At 46.7% G+C, this 21,395-nt stretch overlaps 3 protein-coding genes across 4 annotated transcripts in view; all 3 read left to right on the top strand.

The window, feature by feature from the left end:
• LOC119392892 (uncharacterized) overlaps positions 1 to 5,488 on the top strand; it is a 58,745-nt gene extending 53,257 nt beyond the window's left edge. For both annotated transcript variants that reach the window (XM_049415569.1, XM_049415568.1), the window contains exons 5-7: positions 1,402 to 1,460; positions 3,492 to 3,557; positions 5,321 to 5,488. In XM_049415569.1, coding sequence (XP_049271526.1) covers positions 1,402 to 1,460; positions 3,492 to 3,557; positions 5,321 to 5,445 — 250 coding nt within the window. In that variant the 3' untranslated portion in view covers positions 5,446 to 5,488. The remainder of the gene's footprint in view (positions 1 to 1,401; positions 1,461 to 3,491; positions 3,558 to 5,320) is intronic.
• The window catches only part of LOC119393937 (uncharacterized), a 635,915-nt gene that overhangs the window by 347,671 nt on the left and 266,849 nt on the right, over positions 1 to 21,395 (top strand). The gene's annotated exons all lie outside the window — the stretch shown is intronic.
• Positions 18,698 to 20,187, top strand: LOC125758619 (cuticle protein 16.5-like). The gene is made up of 4 exons (XM_049415990.1): positions 18,698 to 19,173; positions 19,229 to 19,336; positions 19,392 to 19,690; positions 20,049 to 20,187. Coding segments are annotated over exons 1-4 (885 nt in total). The 3' UTR covers positions 20,051 to 20,187.

Consider the following 21,395-nt stretch of genomic DNA (forward strand, 5'->3'; position numbering starts at 1 on the left):
TTTCTGCCTGAAATCAAGGTTGCAGCACCCAGTGTTTCAGCTTGGCTGAAAATCTCGGCGGCAAAAATTTCGTTCAGTATCCCTTCAACCCCGGCACCTGAAAGGTCAATGTGACGTCACGCACTTTAGTCTTTCTTCGAACTCCTGCCACATTGGTTAATAAAATTTCTCGAGACTTGCTATGACGTCTGTATGACTCCCTTAGAACAATGTAATTTATTTCTTAGCGATAAAAGTTATCCAGGCCTAGACGCTCTCAAAATCTATGGCGTCGCAGCGAGTTAGTGCGGGAACTTCAAGAGCGGCGTCTTCGCCAGTGTCCTGACTTACCAAACATACTCTCGCGTCAAGCGTCGTGCTTTTTGCGTTTGTACTCTAATTTCAATTGCGTAAGTGACACACTGGGTTTCACGAGTGAAGTAAATTAAGCTACGGCTGATATACACATATGAGCGATACGTTAAACCATGTTGCTTGTTTTGTGGCGAAGCCTTGGTGCTGTTTAACGGTTGCGCTCTCCAGCGGCTTCTAGTGGGTCGTCCTCTTCTGAACGCCGCTCGCGCTCAGAGTCCGTGCTTTTGCCTTGACTGTTGCCATTGCGCATTGTTGCTGAGTGCCGTCCAATAAACAGCTTAACAGTTTCAATATCCTTGTGATGGGGGCTGCCTCTTTAATATAGCTCTTTATCGGCTCCAAACACTCAGAAAGGTATCGTTATATTAACAGAACAACGTGGGAAAGAAATGAAATGGAACCCAGTATCATCATAGTGAAAGCTGTACGAATTACAAAGCATTGATTTGCCAATGTTTCCCTAGTGTTGGCGTTGTATGTATCTGCTCTTTCCTCTCCTTCTGTGTTTTTTGTTGTGTTTGTCTGCTTTTTTCTATTATTTTCGTGTGATCATATGATATTTTATATCACTTTCTGTCCTGTTATTGTGATTGTCTGATTTGTTTTGCGATTATCTATTTTCCGTTCTCTGATCTCCTGTCTGCTGTTTTTCAACTGTTTGCTGCACCGAGCGCTGTGCGGTAAACTCCCAACGCTGGCGTTTAGCTGTCACACTGCTGGTTCGGACAGACGAATTAGCCCTTCGGCGACGCTGGCGTTCACGAGCAAGCGCACCCTGGCACTGCAAGCGTGCAGCCTGCCCTGCTCACGTGTATCAAGTGCGTAACTTGCGTGAGGCCAACGTGAGACGTGAAACTGCTGCGCAGTTAAAAGCCAACTGAAGTCGCCATCTCATACTTACTTCAAAGCGGACCGTGCATGAAAGCAGCGTGGCAAAAAAATTCGCAAATATTCTTTTATTTTCTTTCTTGGGGGGAAAGGGGGGGGGGAGGGGTGAAGTGCCTTGTATTAATTAAACCAGTACATTATTTATTTTTACTCACGCAGGTTTCACGCATCCGCGGAGTACGTGCCTCAAAAGGACTACATCTTACTAGCCGCTGGTGGTAAGTCACTTTTACATGTACACGCTGAGACTTTAGGTTGGCTAATGTAGCTGCGAATATACATAGTAAGTTCCTGGCTATCCCACTTTCAGCGCTGTTTGAAACACGCTTTTTTAGACGTTATCCGCATTACGACCCCGATCCGTGACTACGTTTACGACTACAACCCAACGTTTGATGACGCAAGGCAATACTTGGCTTAGGTCTCTGGGACTCGGAGTCCTCTTCACAAGTCACGCTGTTATTTACTTCATTCACCGTGGTAGCTCAGCGGCTGAGGCGTCACGCTGCGAAGCACGAGTGAGCGGGTTTGATTCCCTGCCACGGCTATCGCATTTCGACGGGGCCAAAATGCAAATAAACCCACGTACTTAGGCTTATGTGCGCGTTAAATTGAATTGAATCTTTATTTTCATGCGTAATACATGAAAGATGGCGGTAGAGAAAGCTGCGCTAAAGCTGCTTGACTAGCTCCCGTTACCTAAAAAAAATGGCTCAGAAGTAGTGGCAAATAAATAATAAATGAAAGGCACATTATATTGAAATATGGTACTGTGAATAAGTAAAACAGCAGTAATCAGAATTATCATATAATCTAAACTTTGTAGGGACTCAACGAGACGCGCTCATGGAACAGACTCACACAGTCACGCCGTCGAACAAACGAACACGTGTACATTTATTAACCGCTTTACACAATGGCGAGCTCGCCAGCCCCGAATCGAAGTGATACCTGGTAATAAGACAAATACTCCAAGCATAATGCCAATACAAAACACAGAGAACATAACACACAAAACAAAGTAACACATACAATGTACACTGAATGCGGTGTCGCCGACGTCCGACTCACCACGAAGGGTCCGTGGGCCCGAGCCGCGGAGTCGTGCCCACGGACTTGCTCCATAGGCGTCTATTGCTGACCACGCTGAACCACAAAAAGAGCAAGAAGTCTTACTCAAGCGCGCGGATAACCTCGCTTCCGCCAGTCACTGGACACCGCGCGTCATCGGACACCACGCGAGCACAGCACCACCTCTCGCTCGGCGGCGTTTAAGTAAACTACAACTAATCCGCCGGACGCGCGTGCGCCATGAGGCGAAAACGACTTTACAAGGGGTGACAGCATCCTCACAACTAAGAAAGGTATCGAAATCACCTGAGGTTAGAAATAACCTCAGGAGATTAAAATTAACCCGGCGTCCCCTAAGACGGCGTTCCTTGCAATCACATCGTGATTCTGGAATTGGTATCTTTATTTTATTTAAACAACTCTGACCGAATACTAGAGCAATCTGATGACCTGGGGAGGCTGTCGAACATCTCAACGAGTCTCCACTTCGGCGCAAAACGCAAAGGTCTCAAGTTTTTTTCAAGCCGACCGTATGAATGAAACTAAGATCCTGTAGGACTGTTGAAAGCAAGGGAAAGCCCTTGTAGTATTGTATGTCCTGAGAAGGAACGAGGTCTCGCCCATTGTGCGCTTCCAGTCCTTCCGGCAAGCTTTCTGATGAGCTAAAGTACTTCGCCCTCGACTTTAGCAGCGCGGGAAAAAAAACTATAAATAATTTTTTTTGTGTATGACCATTTTAGACTCGTGCTGCCTTTTCAGAATTAGTTAATTGCTTCACAATGCCTGTAAGCATTTAGCCCAGCCTTTCTTGTCTCATCTTTCAACAAATCGGGAAGAAAACAACTTTATCCCTGATATATGTGACCTCTTTGCTAAACTGTCCAGACATAAGTTTTTCCGGAAAGCATGCACATGGTATATTCAGTAGTGGAGTATTAACTCCTGATTTCTTGTATGCGGTTTGTGTTGAGCGTATCCTCAGTTTTCCTACACTGCTTTTCACGAGACATCCTATGGCCAATTTTATAAATTGACAGCATGCCCAGAAACACACACCAGAGCGCTTGTGGCGTGTGTTTCTCTTTCTTGGTCCTGAGTCATTTATTTGCGCTCAAAGTTTTTACTCAACCAGCAGCTAGTTCACATTACTCAGATTTTGTTCTTGTTGTATGTTACAGAAAAGAGCGTGAACATGTACATCCCCCAGGAGCCGTACAATGGCAAAGCCTATATCTTCAAGCATGGTAAGAGGCTTTAAGCGCTGTTAGTCTCACTTAATTATATGTTACATAGGCAAAGCATGCGCCCTTCCCTTGAATCAACTGTTTTCAGTTTGCTTGTAACTTGCATATTAATAAATACAGCTCATGTGCCACAGAATGGAAGTAGCGATCACTTGGTGTTTTGAGGGTACTGCAGGTTAATACGTTACATCTTCAAAACTCTGACAATTGGCATCAAAATTTCTGTCTTCCGTACCATGATCACTCTACTCTCCTTGCCGGCGACGTCATGGTCTCTCGACCGGGCCTGAGGGAGAGGTAGAGGGTAATGTAATACGGAAACGCAGGGAACCGGAAAATAAATATGCGGTTTCCTATCCTGCACTAGGGAAGGAGTAAGGAGTGGAGAGAAGTGTAAGAAAGCGAAGACTGAGAGAAGGAGGGATATAAGTAGGAACACACATGCACAGGGAAGTGTGTTGATGCACGATTACCTAAAGGCGAGAGGGGCCATGCCTTCACGCAACGCTGAGGCATATCAGCAAAACTTGTTTGTAAGGCTTGTTTGAGACTGTTCATTCGTGCGTAACTTTGGCTTACCATTGGCTAGCCGTCTTCGGTATTAATATGACCGCCATTGCGAGTGACTGGTTCTCGTATGTGTTCTCGCGAGCAATTGAAGCGGGCAGGAGCTGTTTCGTGATAACAGAACAGTTCCTACACACCTGTATAGGAGAACCGGGCGATCCCAGCATTACGTTGAATGTTCAACACCCAGAACGATTGCCTTTATCGACCTCGGGAGCGAGTAACTAATGAGTACATTTCCGCCATAGAATCGGTGCTTGCGTACAACAGTTTGCTTTGAGCATGCGCTGTCAAATGGCATGGCCACCGTAGCTCCTAATGCTCGCACTGCTATTGACCTTCGGGGTTCTCGCTTTAGCGGCGATAACACTTCAACGACAGGCGCGAGCGTCAGCAATTGGGCGTATCCGTTGCACGGAGGACAGTGTAACTTTAGCGCAGCTATTTGCAGGCAGCGCCCATTCCGAAGCTAATTGTTTCGACCGATCAATATCCGGCAAATGGCACGAACGCACTCTGCAGTCGTATCCCGTTTAGCCGTCACGAAAAGGGACAACCCGCCTCGGTGGTGTAGTGGTCCGGCCCAGGTGTCCGCATTCAGATGGAGGCGAAATGCTTGAGGCCCGTGTACTTAGACTTAGGTGCAGGTAAAAGAACACCAGATGGTGAAAATTTCCGGAGCTCTCCGCTACAGCGTCCCTCATAATTATATCGTGGTTTTGAGACGCAAAACCCGAACAATTATTATTATTACAAAACGAGACGGGTAAAATATGAAATAGATCACGTTTCATGAGTACTGACAGGTAAAATATGATACCGTAAGTATCAACTACGCAAATATCGTGCAGATAGCGCTTAAGTTGTAGATAGATATATAGGTATTATAGCAGAGACCCTGGGAGCTGGGCCTCACTACACGACTCGGATGAGCTGTACGAAACCCCCCAAAATGTTGGCAACGTGTTATTGTCCACGATGGCAGGTTGCCACGCCAAGACAAAACTTGGCGCCACAAGAGTCCCGCGGTCACCGACTTGGTGTGGACGTTGTCTCATCCGTGTGCCTAGAAGCTTTCTGTATTTGAGTGCCCTCCCTCCGCCACATTTGTCATGTATGAAGACACTCGAACGCTTGTTTATTTTAAGACACTGCTTAACATTTTGCCTTTTTTTTTCTTTTCTTTCCGCTTGCAGTTGAGACCTCGACCGGCGACGAAAGCTACAAGATTTACGACACCAGCGCGTCTTGCGAGAACGCGCATGCCTTGCGCAAAATTGTCTGTCCTGAACCGTGCACCCTGCAGAGTACGGCGCAATAAATCTTTTCCCTTGCACCGCCGCTGCCGCCGGAGCACGGGCAGTCAAGGCCTTTACGTCAGGACTGAATTATTCGCACTAAAGACAATGCACGCTGTTTTAACCACGTCTGAGTAGACTGACGTATGTTACCGGCTTTAAGAAATTAAAGTGTTTTTCAAAACACATACCGCTTAGCATAATTGTTCTGGAAGATAGGCGGGCATTGTGCGCTTGCACAAATTGAGAAGGACCAAAATATTTAAGGCTCTCTGGCAAGCAAATTGATGGGTTGTGGGAGTTATTGATGTGCGGTGTATACAGTGAAACAAACAGTAGAACAAAGCCGGCGAGGTTCACACAATATAGGCGGTAAGCTTACAGTTGAACGTTTATGATACAAAACACTAATATAAAGCAAGGAAGAAAAAGAACAACCGTTCACGAAATAATCATCCCCAAAAATCATGCGAAGTCTTGGTCATCCATTTCAAGTGAGTGAGTGAGTGAGTGAGTGAGTGAGTGAGTGAGTGAGTGAGTGAGTGAGTGAGTGAGTGAGTGAGTGAGTGAGTGAGTGAGTGAGTGAGTGAGTGAGTGAGTGAGTGAGTGAGTGAGTGAGTGAGTGAGTGAGTGAGTCTAAATACGGCATTAAAATTTGGGCGTGATGCCAGAATTTTCCCAGAAATGAGCTTCGTGTAATGTGCAAGTAACACGTAATAAAAAGCAATATTCTTTAAAAACAAACAGAGCAGTAGTCAATCGCTCACGTCACTGAGGGACTTGACGAGCGAACGAGATGCCTTTGTCCTCACAAACTTGGTCGGCAGCTGAAAAAAATAAAAGCTGCTTCGCACTAAGGGTGCCAAACCTGAAGTGCTGAGCTGAGCGGCCTTCTTTGTTTCTCTTTATTTCTCTCTTTTATCTTTCTTCCTCTGTTTATTTCTTCTTCTCTCATTTCTCTGTTTTTTCTGTCTTTTTTGTCTCGGTTTATTTCTATTTATTTATTTCTCCACCTCTGTATTTCTTTGTCTTTTCTCGCTCTTTCTATCTTTCTGTTTCTTTCCCATCTTTCTCTCTCCATTTGATGCTTCCTCTTTCTTTCTCTCTCTTATTTACCGTTCCTGTATTTCTTCCCTTTCCTCCTCTCTTTATATCACTTCATCTTTCTGTCTATGCTATGCTTTACTCTCTCCCCTCCTCATTTACATCCTTCTCATCCTCACTTCCCTTTCCCGGCACCTTGCAATATATACTATACTATACAACGCTATGCTATACTCTGCTAGCGTGCCTGGATAGCCGAGTCGTTAAGACGCTCGCCTTCGGATCGTGGGTGCGCGGGTTCGAATCCCGCCTAGTCAAGAAATATTTCTTTCGCCAGGAATTTATATTTTTCTTTCTCTGCCTCTCTGTTTCCTTATTTTTCTTTCTCTAGCTCTCTCTGCACTCGTTCCCTCACCCATCAGATTTATTCCATCTCGCACCCGAGAAATTGGCGCACGTGTTTTGGGAGCGAAGAAGAAGATGACTGAGAGGACGAAGACAGCGCGTGCCGATTCATGATGATGATAGTTTCCATTCGAGCTACCCGGCGCAACAAAAAGGATCGTATCAGCACCTCAGCTACCACACACTGCGTTGAAGGATATCTTCTTGTTGATAGCTAGTGCACGCCAGTAGAAGATAATAGCCGATCTTAAAACTCACAGGGTCTCTTATGCATCCATCTAAGACGGCCCGAAGGCGAAAACCATCTTTTTCTTCTCAGTCCGTGTATTCATCTTGCCCCGTCACCCTCCGAAACCTTTGTGCACCTAACGTGGTTTTGCACTGCCTCCGTGATCAGCCCTCGATATCATGCGATGACTGCATCATGTGACGTCATGACAAAATTTGTGACGTCATGATGACTTCACAAATTCCGGCACCTGTGACGTCATGATGACGTCCTATGGTGACTTTATCGCATGATGATTTTTTGCATCAGTCGTACTGTTCCCGACGCCGCGGGACGCCGACGCCAAGAATTTTCGCGTTTGATGAGGTATCTAAGGCTTTCGCCTTAATATCTGGAGATAATGCATCAGATAACGTTATGATCTGAGAGTCAGTATTGACTGAAGGAAGGTAAGCGGCAGCCCGTCTTTTACCGTGTAGTCAGAGCCAACACTGAATTTGTGCGAACATGAAGCGCGAGAGTAACGCATAAGTTGCAATGTAAATGTTTGAGGAGTCAGCTTTCATTTCCTGCGAGCTCCATTTCTCGAAAGCGTAGGCATCTCTCTGCTGAATATGTCAGATCAGTGCTGCTGAAATTGCAGAGTGATGTAAGTTTCATGAAAAGGATAAGGAAATGTCATCCACCTGAGAGTGTAATACGAATGTAAAGAAAGGTCTATGGCCGCCGTTCAGTTCGCAGCTGAGGAAGATTTCGTCCTGGTCCGAGGGTGAAACCTAAGATCAATGGCTTTCCAGGGCAGCCTCTCTAGAATCTGAGCTAACCAATAGATTACTGATGGCAGACTGAAGCCAGATTAATCGACAGCTTGAAGCGCGGGGATAGCGAACACGGCAAAGATACGGAGTCAGATCCAGCTTCTATCCTTAGACCACGATAAATTTTTCTTAAACATTGAACAGAAGGTTCACGGGAAACACTTGGCTTCCTTTGTAGCTTCGGGTTACTGTAAGGTGGATTGCAATTTTCATATTTTCACAATTTTTACAATTTTCACAACTTTTCCTGATCCATATTTCTGAATTTATAGTGAAGAAATTTGGCAAACCTGTAGATGTAAAGCTGATCAAAGCAAAAAAATAAAATAAATAAATATTAAGGCGGCTTCCCACTAGTGGTGCCAAGCCTGAAGGAAGTGCGGAGCTGGGCGGCATTCTCTTTAGTTTCCTCTTTCTTTTTTCGTCACTTTCTTTCTTTCTCTTCTCTGTTTTTTTGTATCTCTTTCTTGTCTGTTTATTTCTATTTATTTTCTCTCTGTCTACTAATTTCTTCCTCTTTCTTTGATACTCTTACTTTATGACAGTAGCATTTTTGACAAGTCGGTAATCCATAACTTCAGCATGACTGCGCAACAAAAAAGACACGGGCAACAGAGAACACCCAGCGCAAACGTTCGACTAAATTTATCGTGCCACTGAATCTGTTTATATACTAATGCAGTGTACATTACGCATGCGTGTACATGGTTATATATGCTCTCACTGACAAAGAACTTCGTGGCGGCGGCATCTTCCAACTCCTAACTATTTTATTGAATGTACACGCATGTGCAATCCATATTGCGTCAATATATAACCATGTACACGCATGCGTAATGTATACTGCGTCAGTATATACACAAATTCAGTGGCAAAATAAATTTAGTTGAAAGTTTGCGCTGAGTGTGTCTTCTCCGTTGTCCGTGTCTTTTTTGCTGCGCAGTCGTACTGAAGTTATGGATCTCTCTTTTTCTCTCTTTCTTTCTCTTTCTCATTCTTTCTATGCTATGCCTTGCTCTTTCCCCTCGTCATTTCCCTCCTTCTCGCCTTCACGTCTCTCCTCCTCCTCATCCTCGCTCTCCTTTACCACCACCTTGCTATACTATACTATGCAACGCTATGCTATGTTCTGCTAGCGTGCCTGCATAGCCGAGTGGTTAGGACGCTCGCCATCGGATCGTGGGTACACGGGCTCGAATCCCGCTTCGCAAATAACTTTTTTCGCCAAGAACGTTGCTGTTTTCCTTTCTTTCTTTCTTTCTTTCTTTCTTTCTTTCTTTCTTTCTTTCTGTACTCGTTGTTTCGCCCATCAGAGTTATTGCGCCCCGCCCCCGAGAAATAGGCGCTCGTGTTCTGGGAGCGACGATGAAGAGGAGGACGAAGAGAGCACGCGCCGGCCCATGATGATCACCATTTCTGTTCACCCGTCACGGACCAGTGTTCGGCTTAAGCAGCTCCGCTGTTACAAAAGAATCATGTAATCTAATGCGTTCACGCTCGTCGCTGCGATAAGGCGATCATGACTTCGCCGACTTTGTCTTAGCTACGGTAATTTAACTTTTTACCGATTATAAGCTGTATTCATGAAGCCTTGCGTAGCGGCGGGGAAAAATCTATTGGCAACTTGTTGACGGAACAGCACTATTAATAATAAAAATGGTATCATTAATTGCGGCGTGTGTTGCTTCGAACGTGTTAACATCAGTACAGATTAATCGGTTCAAAAATAAATAAAATTGAAAAAATCACACCAAAATCACACCAAAATCACACCAAAAATCACACCAAGCAGCGTTTCGGCATGTAGAGTCCGCGTTTCAGAGGGGGAGAGGGGAGGGGAGAGAGGCAAAGGGGAGAGGCGAAGTGGAGAGGGGGAGGGGAAGAGAGAAACAGGAGAGGGGAAGATGAGGGGAAATGTGAAGGGGAGAGAGTGAGGTGAAAGGGGAGGGGAACTGGGAAGTGGAGTGGGGGAGGGGAGAGGAGGTGTGTGGAGATGGCTTGCGCATGCGCAGTAAGGGTGGTCACGCCGCACACCACCACCACCACCACCACCACCACCACCGGATTGAACTCCGCTATAAGATGCTTCACATCTAAAACAGTGAACAGTTGTGGACGATGCTCTAGCGATCTGATATACAGAATACTGGCGGCGTTTCAGTGCATGCGACATGAATAATTGTGAATTTAGCAAATGCATGCATCACGACACAGCACCTACATATGGGTAACAACTCATACACATCATCAACCTTACTACGCCCACTGCAGGGCAAAAGCCTCTCCCATGTTCCGCCAATCAAACCCGGTCCTGTGCTTGCTACTGCCACGTTATACCCGCAAACTTCTTAATCTCATCTGCCCACCTAACTTTCTGTCTCCTCCTCGCGCGCTTGCAGGCAGTAATGCAGGCACTACGGAATCAGGGCGTCAACGAACCATATATAAACATACTGGAAGAAACCTACAGCGGATCCACAGCCACCACAGTTCTCCATAAAGAAAGCGACAAATCCCAATAAATAAGAGTGTAAGGCAGGGAGACATCATCTCTCCAATGCTCTCCACTGCGTGCTTACAGGAGGTTTTCAGGGCCTTAGACTGGGAAGAATTAGGGATACGAGTTAATGGAGAACACTTTAGTAACCTGCGATTAGCTGATGACATTGCACTGACGAGTAACTCAAGAGACGAAGTGCAACTCATGATTACTGAATTGCACAAGGAGAGCAGAACGGTAGGTCTGAAAATTAATATGCAGAAAACTATAGTAATGTGCAACAGTCTCGGAAGAGAACAGCTCTTTGCGATAGGTAGTGAGGCACTGGAATTTGTAAAGGGATACGTCTACTTAGGAGAGGTAGTAACCGCGGAGCCGAACCATGAGACTGAAGTAACTACGAGAATAAAGATGGGATGGAAGCACATTCGACAAGCACTCTCAAATCATGAATGGTAGTCTACCACTATCCCTCAAGAGGAAGGTATATAACAGCTGCATCTTACCGGTACTCACCTACGAAGCAGAAACCTGGAGGCTTACAAAGAGGGTTCAACTGAAACTGAGGAAGACGCAGCGAGCAATGGAAAGGAAAATAATAAGTGTAACCTTAAGGGACAAGAAAAGAGCAGAGTTGGTCAGGGACCAAACTGGTGTTAACGACATCTTAGTCGAAATGAAGAAGAAGAAATGGACATGGGCAGGGCACGTAGCACGTAGGCAAGATAACCGCCTGGTCAATACGAGTAGCTGACTGGATTCAAAGAGAAGGCAAATGGGTAACAAATACACCTCTTTGTTATATCCTCGATTATTCTAAGTCAGCAATTCCTATACAAGGATGTTTCATTGCTACGGCCTCATTCCATGGCCGATGCACTTCTGTCCTACTTTACGTTGTGCCTGGAGGAACAACCATTCTTGGACTAGATGGCAACGCGGCTCTAGATATGAAGATTCAAGGGTCGCCTCTCAGGTGTCTTCTAATAACGCAAGAAACTCCTGTGCTACCTCCGGAATTACGGTCCCAGTTTGAGCACCTCTTTGCAAAAGAGCTGGGAACTGTGAAAGGTTTTACTCACAAGGTCAAAGTTCGCGCATCTGTCCAACCGGTGGCCAGCAAGTTGAGACGACTACCACTCGTCATTCGCGAGCAAGGTCTCGGCCGAAGTTCAGAAATTAGAAGCTCAGGGCATCATTGAGCGCGTCGAGTCTTCAGAGTGGGTCTCACCTATTGTCGTAGCCAGAAAAAAAGATGGCTCGATTCGCATGTGCGTGACCTACGGGAGCCAAACAAAGCTGTAGTAGTCGACAGTTTTTCCTTTGCCGCAAACTGGGGAACTCCTGAACAGCTTGGCTGGGGCACAGCGCTTCTCGAAGCTAGATTTAGCTTCTGCATACCACCAGTTACCGCTCAGTCCAGAGAGCCGTGACCTTACCACGTTCATAACGCATGACGGACTATATCGCTTCAAGAGGGTTTGCTTCGGACTGGCATCGGCGCCCTCAGCGTTTCAGAAAATGATGCATATGATCCTGAAAGGGTGCAAATGTGTCCTATTCTACATTGATGACATCATCGTGTATGGGCACTCCCGAGAGGATCATTTGGGCAATTTGCGCGCTGTTCTGAAACGTCTTTCTGATGCTGGCCTCAGGCTCAACCACAAATGTGTTTTTGACGTAGCAGAGTTGACTTTTCTAGGCCACGTTGTCACCGCCAGAGGATTATTCCGTTGATGTCATCCATTGAGGCGATAACCAAGGCACCATCACCTACAACCATAACGAACTTCGCTCGCTGCTGGGACTTGCAGGCTTCTACCCCAAGTTCATCCCTCATTTTTCTGATGTTGTCGAGCCAATGCGTGCCTTGCTTCGGGGAAATGCGCCTTTCGTTTGGAGTGCGGCAGCAAACAGCAGTTTGGAGCGGCTGAAATCTCTGCTTACATCTTGCGAAGTTCTTCATGTTTTTGATCCTCACTTACCTGTGTACGTTACAACTGATGCCTCCGGATATGGACTAGGTGCTGTACTTCAGCAGGATAACGGAACCTCGCTGCAAACTGTCGCATTCGCCTCACGCACACTTCAACGCATGAACGGAAATACTCAGTCGGCGAACGTGAGGCCCTTGCCTGCGTCTGGGCTTGCGAACACTGGCACGCTTACTTGTGGGGACGACCTTTCATCTTACGAACAGATCACGCGGATTTGGTTACGCTCCTTTCGACGAAAGGCACTGGTCACCGACCATTAAGGATTGCGCGCTGGTCCTCACGGTTGCTCTGCTACAACTACACCGTTGAATACAGGAAGGGCAGCGAAAACGTCGTGGCCGACGCGCTCTCCAGGTTACCGTACAGAGTTCAATCCGCGATACATCCGAAGAAGAATTTATATGTCTTTTGTCTCCAGTAGTTACCATGCAAGAACTTCAAGAAGCAAGTGCCAATGATCAGGTTATTTGTGAAGTTAAGCACTTCACGACTACTTCTTGGCCTGACAAGAAAGCATTGTCAAAAGAGTTGCTGCCTTACTTTTACGTGAGAGCTGAACTCTCTGTCGTCAGTGATATACTGTGCCGGGGGTGACAGGATTGTCGTGCCTGCGACTGTGACACGGCGTCTTATGGATCTGGCCCACGAGTCACACCCAGGCATTAGTCGTACCAAAGCGCGCCTGAGAGAGTCCTATTGGTGGCCATGCATGGATAGCCACATTGAAGAACTTGTGCGCACGTGTGTGATTTGCCAGTCTTGTGACAAGTCTGCACGTACCTCTGCAGCGCCGATTGCAACCCCGTTCCTCTTCCTGACAGAGCCTGGGAAAAGATGCTATCGACATCGTGGGACCTTTCACGCAAGCTTCAGCCGACTGCCGATTTGCCATTACTGTTATTGACTATCACAGCAAGTGGCCCGAAGTGGCTTTCGTACGAGATGCGACCACTTCTACAGTAAAGAAGTTTTTACTTGAACTTTTTGCACGAGAAGGATACCCACGTGGTCTCGTATCCGATCATGGACCACAGTTTTCTTCCGCAAGCTTTGAAGAATTTCTCACAGAACGCGGAATAACGCATTACAACTCTTCTGTGTATTACCCGCAAGCTAACGGCTTGGTGGAAAGGTTTAATAGGGTGCTGAAGTCATATATTCAACTAGCCCTGTCGAACGCCGGTGATATAAGTACAGCCATGCTTGATTACCTGCAAGTATATCGCTGTACGCCTCACGCGACTACTGGTGTGGCACCCGCTGTTCTTCTTCATGGACGCCAACCTCGCACAATACTCGACATCGTGGGGATTGCCTGACAAATGCTTCAGCGCGGACCCGTCAAGGGCGATTGAGCAGTTGCGAGAGCGCGTTAAGAAACAAGCAAAGGATGTCGAAGAGCTACACCGATGAAAAACGTGGAGCCAAGGTACCCAGCTTCGTCGTTGGTGATTACGTACGGGTTAAGTTATCCACAGTTCATGGCAAGCTGTCTCCACAATTCTCCGCGCCCAAGAAGATAATTGAAAAACGTGGACCAGCCTCGTATCTGTTGGAAGATGGGCGAGTGTGGAACGCATCGAAGTTAGCCGCTGTTCACCATGGAGCTGTCAACAAAATGAAATCCGGCACCTCTGCTGTCATGAACTGGTCACCGACATCTAATCAGTCATGGGAACCATCGTTAAAGGCGCAACACCCACACAACACAAGAGAAGACCAGACGAGCACAGGCGCAAACTAACAACTGATTTATTGAAGGCAGTTTGCGCCTGTGCTCGTCTGGTCTTCTCTTGTGTTGTGTGGTGTTGCGCCTTTAACGATGGTTCCCATGTCTGAACACCAACTAGCCCAACAGTCAACTCTCTTAATCTAATCAGTCATCTAGTGCATCACAACCTGACACATCAGGAGTGGATAGCCGTGAAAATGCAGACCCTGGAGCATATGCGGCAGAGAGCACGCAAGTTTCCCTAACCTGTCAGGATGTGATGCGTGCGTAAGAAGAAGCGCACGTAAGAAGAAGACTCCGAAGAAGTTGAAGGACTATGTTAGACAGTAAAGGAGAACTGTGTCTTTTTTTTTTTTTTGCAAAAGGGGATATGTTATATAAGGCGTCGCTACCGACGACGGCGCTGTGAGATGGCACGCGCTTGGCGGCCGCCTCAGGGAGAAGGAAGAAGATAGAATAATAGTGATGTCTTCGCTAATGCTGTCATAATCATTATGCACGATATAACACTCTTCAATACACGCACTCAGAATAAAAGCGTTGGACAGAGGTCAGTCTGCACCGACGTGGCACAGCAATATACATGCGAAGGCATAATCAGCTGATGGATACCGACAGCTATAAAGTTCAGTTGGATTTAAGATCGTTCGCTGTGAATTTTCTACATCATTCAGTATTGCCTTGCAAAACGCGCGGCAGTATATTTACACACCTAGTAAAAATATTAAAATTGGTTATGAGTCAAATAGACAACTTATTTGAGAGAAGGCTTAGGTATATCCCCCTTCATCGCATTCCAATATACCAATCAGGCTGCTATGATACTTCGCTATTCTGGACTTCAAAAGTTCGAGTGGCACTCACGGAGCTCTTCGTTCATGACACCCGCTTTATCATTGGCACGCCGTATTGGACAGTTCTATACACACTTTATCATAATGGCCACACCTACACTTGAGAATCGATCGAGCCTACAAGCTCTTGGCAAAAAGAAAAGCAAAAAAAAACCTGCACGTGTTGTGAAACTTTTATAAGGTCAACTGAACATCAACACAGGATGTACCATTCATACAAAGAGACAACTAAAGTAAGGGAGGGTTTAAATAGTCGTCTACAAGTCTACTGTAGAAGACGAGAACGTTGTATTCATAAGTAAGTTTTTACACCTACAACTGTTTTGAAAGCGGGGAAGAGAGCGCGTGAATGACGAACAGCTCTTACGAAGAAAAAAAAGCCTCGTGGATGGGGTACCGCAGGAGGTAATAATACAGAACAATAGGACATGCATGTGCCACAGGGAGAAAAACGTGCAAATCTGGCAGCATGAGAGAGAGAGAAACAATTTTATTATCTCATCTTAAGGAAAAAAGGGCTGCGAGAAGAAGGCTAGGGATCCTACTCGTGGTAGGCCTCCTTACCACCTCAAACGAACTCAGGATAGCCTCCTGAAATGCGGGGTTGTAGCTGCGCATGGCAGGCCTCCCACAGCTCCTCACTACTTAAGTGTTTACGAAGGCTGGGTGGGAGGGGAGTAATTTTTACACTGGCACACTGAGAGACTTGTGGCTACAGGCACCTTGAATACCTTTAGTCAGCTCACAGAAGCCCAACTGACAGCTCAGTACCAACGATTATCAACAGCCACACTGGTAGGCGAAATTCTATAACTCTCTAAATAGTACCCCAGCACCGATGACCAAGGAGAAATGATGACAATATGAGAACGTTACGACAACGACGGACATATCGCAGAAATGTAGTTTTGCAAAATACACGTTCTGTATTCTTTACGCAGACCTTTCATTTCTCATCATCATCTCATCATCATCATCAATCTATACTGCCCTAAGACTCTTTTTTGTGTAATGATCGATACATGAAAAGAGGATGAGGTGATACCATATCACGAGAACAAGCTTGCGGTGGTACAACGCAATACCTGTAAAACATTTAATACATATTACGCGCAAGTAATATCGCCACAACATGCCTCGGTAGCTTAGCACGTGAGGCGTGTGCTGCTAAGCTCGAGGGCGCGGGTTCGATTCCGGAACACGGCAGGCAGCATTTAGATGGGGCCGAAATACAAAGAACACTCACGTGATTACAGATTTAGGTGCAGGTTAAAGGAACTACACATAGTCGAACATGACCAGTATTTGAGGACTTGTGCACGTAGCGCCACCTCTGGTCGATGACAGCGGTGGCCTGTCGTAACTGAATGGGCAACTAGGCGAAAAAAATCATGTCTGACGAAAGAAGCTAGTTATCAAAAACGACTCTTCGGTTCTATACAGCCGAGACTTATCTGAATATTCTAGTAAAATTACAGTATCACAATACAAACCGCGTGGCTTCCCAGAGCGTTTAATATTTAACAATGGGGCCCCATGTGTTTCCAATGGGCGGTGTTAAATTGTCCTGGGAAGCCACACGTCTTATAGTGCGCAGTAGTGCTGCAGTTTTGCCAAAATGTCCCAGTAGGTCTCTGCTGTATAGAACCCGGAGTCGTTTTTGATAACTAGCTTTTTTCAAGAGATATGATTTTTTTCGCCTATTTCCCATTCAGTTATGGCAGGACGCCGTTGCTGCTGCCGAGAGATGGCGCTACGTAGAGATGTCTCCAAATCCTGGGAATGAATAATTCGGAGCCCCCAACGACGGCGTGCTTCATAATAATGTCGTCGGTGCCGAACGTAAGTTCGCACTTCAACAAACACACTTAGTGTTAAATGTGTGAACTCTGTGATTCCTCATTCATAGTACCCACATCCATTAGACGCATGGTAAAAAGTAAGATCACGCGCATGGGCAATACACAACTATACAATATATTACTAAGCAATATATAAATACGTAAATAAGACGAACAGCTGAGTTTACGTTGAATACTGGAGCAGTAAATAGTGATGGGGAGCTTTCGAAACTTACTATGACACCATAAGTTTGAAAATTAAGTGTGAAAGCCGCCATTATGTGGCTGTATCGTCGAAAAGAATTCGCTACGTTTAAGCACGAAACGTCTGAAATGAAACTGCCACAACGACTAAATTGTGTCTCGGTTTCGCCACACAGTCTTTTGCTCTCTTTTAGACATTGCAAGGACATACTCCAACCTTCCGATAAACGTGACCACATGCTTCTTCAGCAATCGATTCCGCACTGACCTTCATTTGAAATGCAGCAGCGTAAACTTTCGGCTCACTGCCCAATGAAGGCGAATCTAGGCAGTGATCTGCACGTGCAAACGGTGACTGGTAGCGCACTGACCGAAGAATATTGTATGCGAGAATACATTTTAAGAATATACCACCGTCCAGGGTTTTGTGCAGGTAGTGCCGTACATGGTGGTCATTCTTGCATCTCAATTGCATTTCGTGCTGCTAATCTCAAGGCTCACACAAGTCGGAACGTGTTCGCGAATAACTTTAAGGGAAGCGTGCCAGCCAACGCGATAAGATGAGACCGGCTTTGTCCTATAGATGTTCTTCGAATGGCAGATTATTCTCACATAACCCGCGCTTAACGGAACTTGATAGTAAAAAGAAAAAAAAAATGGCAAGGAAGGAAATACGAGATACGTGAATCGTACGGCGCAGTTTGATCTACTTTGCGTCACTGGGGGCAATCTGAAAACCTGTTTTGTGCGCGCATAGGTAAACCTTCGCTTGCGTCTCCTCACTACTTCTGTATTCCGTTGCTTTCGAGCTAAAATTAATTATATTTCAGCACAACTGATGAAACGCCTAGAGAGCAGCGATAGCCTGTGCCTTATGTATGAGGATGCCAAGGTCAGGATGTATCACTGCCCCCCCCTCCCCCTTCTCGCTACAGTTATGTGTGGGTCACCATCTCCTTCTGCCCCACCTTAAGCAAGGAGGATAGAATGCTGCGGAATGCGTTTCTAACCGCTTTTGTAAAACATGCGTAAACTTCGACATATATCCTCGTTTTCTTGTTCTTTTGTTCCTCTTCAGATTGTGACGGTCAACGCTAGAGGACAGCGAGCGCGAGATTTGGTATAAAAAGGAGACCGACGCTAGCAAATCAGCAGTTGGAGCTTCAGCAGCTGAAAAAGACCATGGTAAGGAGAACTAAGCTCGTTTCTGCTAAGAGCATTGCACCTCTTCATGAGAGACTGTTAAGGGACTGCTTAAGCGACCCTTAAGCTGAGAGTGCGATGTAATCTTGTAAGAGAGCCTTCTAAACAACGGCAGCTTTGTCGATCGGGTTGCAATGCTGAAGTACAGCGTTATTATACAGCGGCTCCTCTCAATGAAGCTCAAAGCACTGCCATAGAACTAGTGGTCGCATTGAAGCAGAGTAGATGAAACGTAAGCCCAAAACAAGCAAACGTCGATCGTTCAAGGACGATCAAGGGCGATTAACGTCTTATGGCAGCCAAGATATACGGAATGCAACAGGTCTCTACTTATTGCTGTTTACATAATTATACAGAAGCGATGCAACCCTAACTCTGCGTAACTAAGAAATCAGGAGATGCTGCCCGCAACTAAGGCAGCATCTTGTTCCGGCCCATTTGTGTGATGTTAAACCTCAACACTGTATTCTTTCTTCAGATCCGTGCCTGCATTGTCCTGGCTCTGGCCACCAGCGCCTTCGCTGGCTACACCGGCGGCTTCGGCTACGGCCTTGGCCTGTCCCACTACGGCCTTGCCCACGGCATCGGCTACTCTGGTCTTGGTCTCGGCTACAGCTACGCCCCAGCCGCCAGCTACGCCGTCGCTGCCCCAGCTGTTGCCCGCACCGTGTCCACCTACCACGCTGCTCCAGCCGTGACCGCCGTTCACGCTGCCCCAGTCGCCACCTACGCTGCTGCCCCAGCTGTGGCCACCACTGTTGCCCACGCCGCTCCAGTCGCCACCTACGCCGCTGCCCCAGCCGTGACCACTGTTGCCCACGCCGCTCCAGTCGCCACCTACGCCGCTGCCCCAGCTGTCGCCACCTACGCTGCTGCCCCAGCTGTGGCTACCACTGTTGCCCACGCCGCCCCAGTCGCCACCTACGCTGCTGCCCCAGCTGTGACCACTGTTGCCCACGCCGACCCCAGTCGCCACCTATGCCGCTGCCCCAGCTGTGACCACTGTTGCCCACGCCGCCCCAGTCGCCACCTACGCCGCTGCCCCAGCTGTGACCACTGTTGCCCACGCCGCTCCAGTCGCCACCTACGCCGCTGCCCCAGCTGTGACCACTGTTTGCCCACGCCGCTCCAGTCGCCACCTACGCCGCTGCCCCAGCTGTCGCCACCTACGCCGCTGCTCCAGTCGCCACTGTTGCCCACGCCGCCCCAGCTGTGACCACCACCACCGTCCACCACGCTGCCCCAGTCGCCACCGCTGTTGCTACCCCAGCCATCGCTTCCTACCACGCTGCTCCAGTCTACGGCTACGGCGTTGGCACCCTCGGCTACGGCTCCGGCCACTACGGTTTCGGCCACGGTCTCCTCGGCTACGGCCTGAACTACGGCTATGGTCTCGGCAGCGCCTACGACTACACCGCTCTCCTCCGCAGGAAGAAGTGTAAGTACTTTACACACATTACACTGTGTTCTTTCAAACAGATAGATATTCATGCAAAAGATCAGAGCTTCTGCTCAATGGAAAGAAAAGAAAGTAACGGGCTCATGTTGTTGTGCCATAAGTTAGTCTTCCTTTGCTTCGCCAAATATATATTTTCTGCTTTTCTTACTACGTAAAATGTTCAACATTCAACTACTCAAAATGCAACTTTCTGAGGTTCATTTGGTAGCAGCGGTAACACTATGCTGCGTAACCAGGAAATGGCCAAAAATAAGCTAAAAATCACTCACTTGAACGATATTATATTGAGTGTGATACCATGAGAACAGTGTACTAATCAATGTTGTTTTTTTTTCAGAAATCTCCTTTTTTGGAAGCAACATAGTCATCATCGAAAGTTAGTTGATTTAACAAATTTAGGCACCGTCTCCTTTTGTACCCTATCATCATGGCACAAGAGAAAGACGAGAATAAACTTAACCAATTCTGAATTTGCACTACTGTCTATCGTCTTTCTTTTATTGCATAACCACTTAGCTATTGCTTCGTTGTTTTACTGCAGCTATAGTGCTTGCTTAAAACAACAATGACACATTTAGATTCTCACTTACACTAAAGCTTAGTTGCTTTAGAACATTGTTGCGGGTATCTATCGAGTTTGCATCAACCCGAAACATCAACCTAATAATGCCATCAAAGGCCCGGTACACCGAAAGGCTTCAGACGCTATTACATTTCGTGGCTAAGAACGAGGATGGCGGGTTCGATTGCCTACTGGATAACGACCATGTGAGTTAAAAAAAACAATTTTCTACATAGATCTCAATAGTATAGCCTTACCGATCGAAACAATTTTAGAGCTCTGTCGGTAATATGCACAGTATGAGAAGGGCAACAGTAAACACGACCGCTCCTTTATTAACCATAGACACGTCAAGTTTTAGGTAAAAGTAAGCAGATGTAAAGATGTAAGGCTTACTATCCTGGTTCGGAAACAACCAATACTCTGTGTCGACAAGACATGGCGTTATCACTAAACAACGCGAACTCTTATATGCTTACGTAAACTCCTTACAATCAGCGGATAAGTTCATGGTAAATGAACAATTAAAAAAACGGTCTCCTGATATATCTGTCGTGACACGGCTTGCGTGGTAGCTCCATAACGATTTCCGCACTATAAAGCGAGTTATACCATCTCGCGTTGGTCATCTGTATATGCGGGGATTAGCTAATGTTCTCATTCCGGTGGATTGATTTCTTTTCCCGTTTTGTCATTGGTTCAGCTACGCTTGGTCTAGGCTATCACCATGATCGACAAATCAAGTGCACTGGAGGTTGAGAAAGGGTGAGCAATACTTTAATGTAACTAAGTGGCATCTACAGTTAGGCTTCTAGAAGCTCGCTCCAGACGTCCTTATTTTATAGTCTAGGGCCTACACGGAGACGGCAGCAACGCAGACCTGCTCAATAAAGTCCGGCTAGTTCTCCAGGATGAGGCAGGTCAAAGCCGCCTCCCAGTGTTCCAATGTGATACTTGTCTGTGGGGGCACTGCCGACTTATGCATAGGCCCAGGCATGTGATACCCGCCAGGTGGACATCTATCCATAGAGTTTCCTGCAATATTTACTAGAGCGAACGCGGGCGCTAGTCTCTATGGGAAGCTGCAACGCATGGCGCTTCAGCCAGCATGGGAATGATGGT

The sequence above is a fragment of the Rhipicephalus sanguineus genome, chromosome 5 (assembly GCF_013339695.2).
Source record: "Rhipicephalus sanguineus isolate Rsan-2018 chromosome 5, BIME_Rsan_1.4, whole genome shotgun sequence".
In the NCBI taxonomy this organism is placed as follows: Eukaryota; Metazoa; Arthropoda; class Arachnida; order Ixodida; family Ixodidae; genus Rhipicephalus; species Rhipicephalus sanguineus.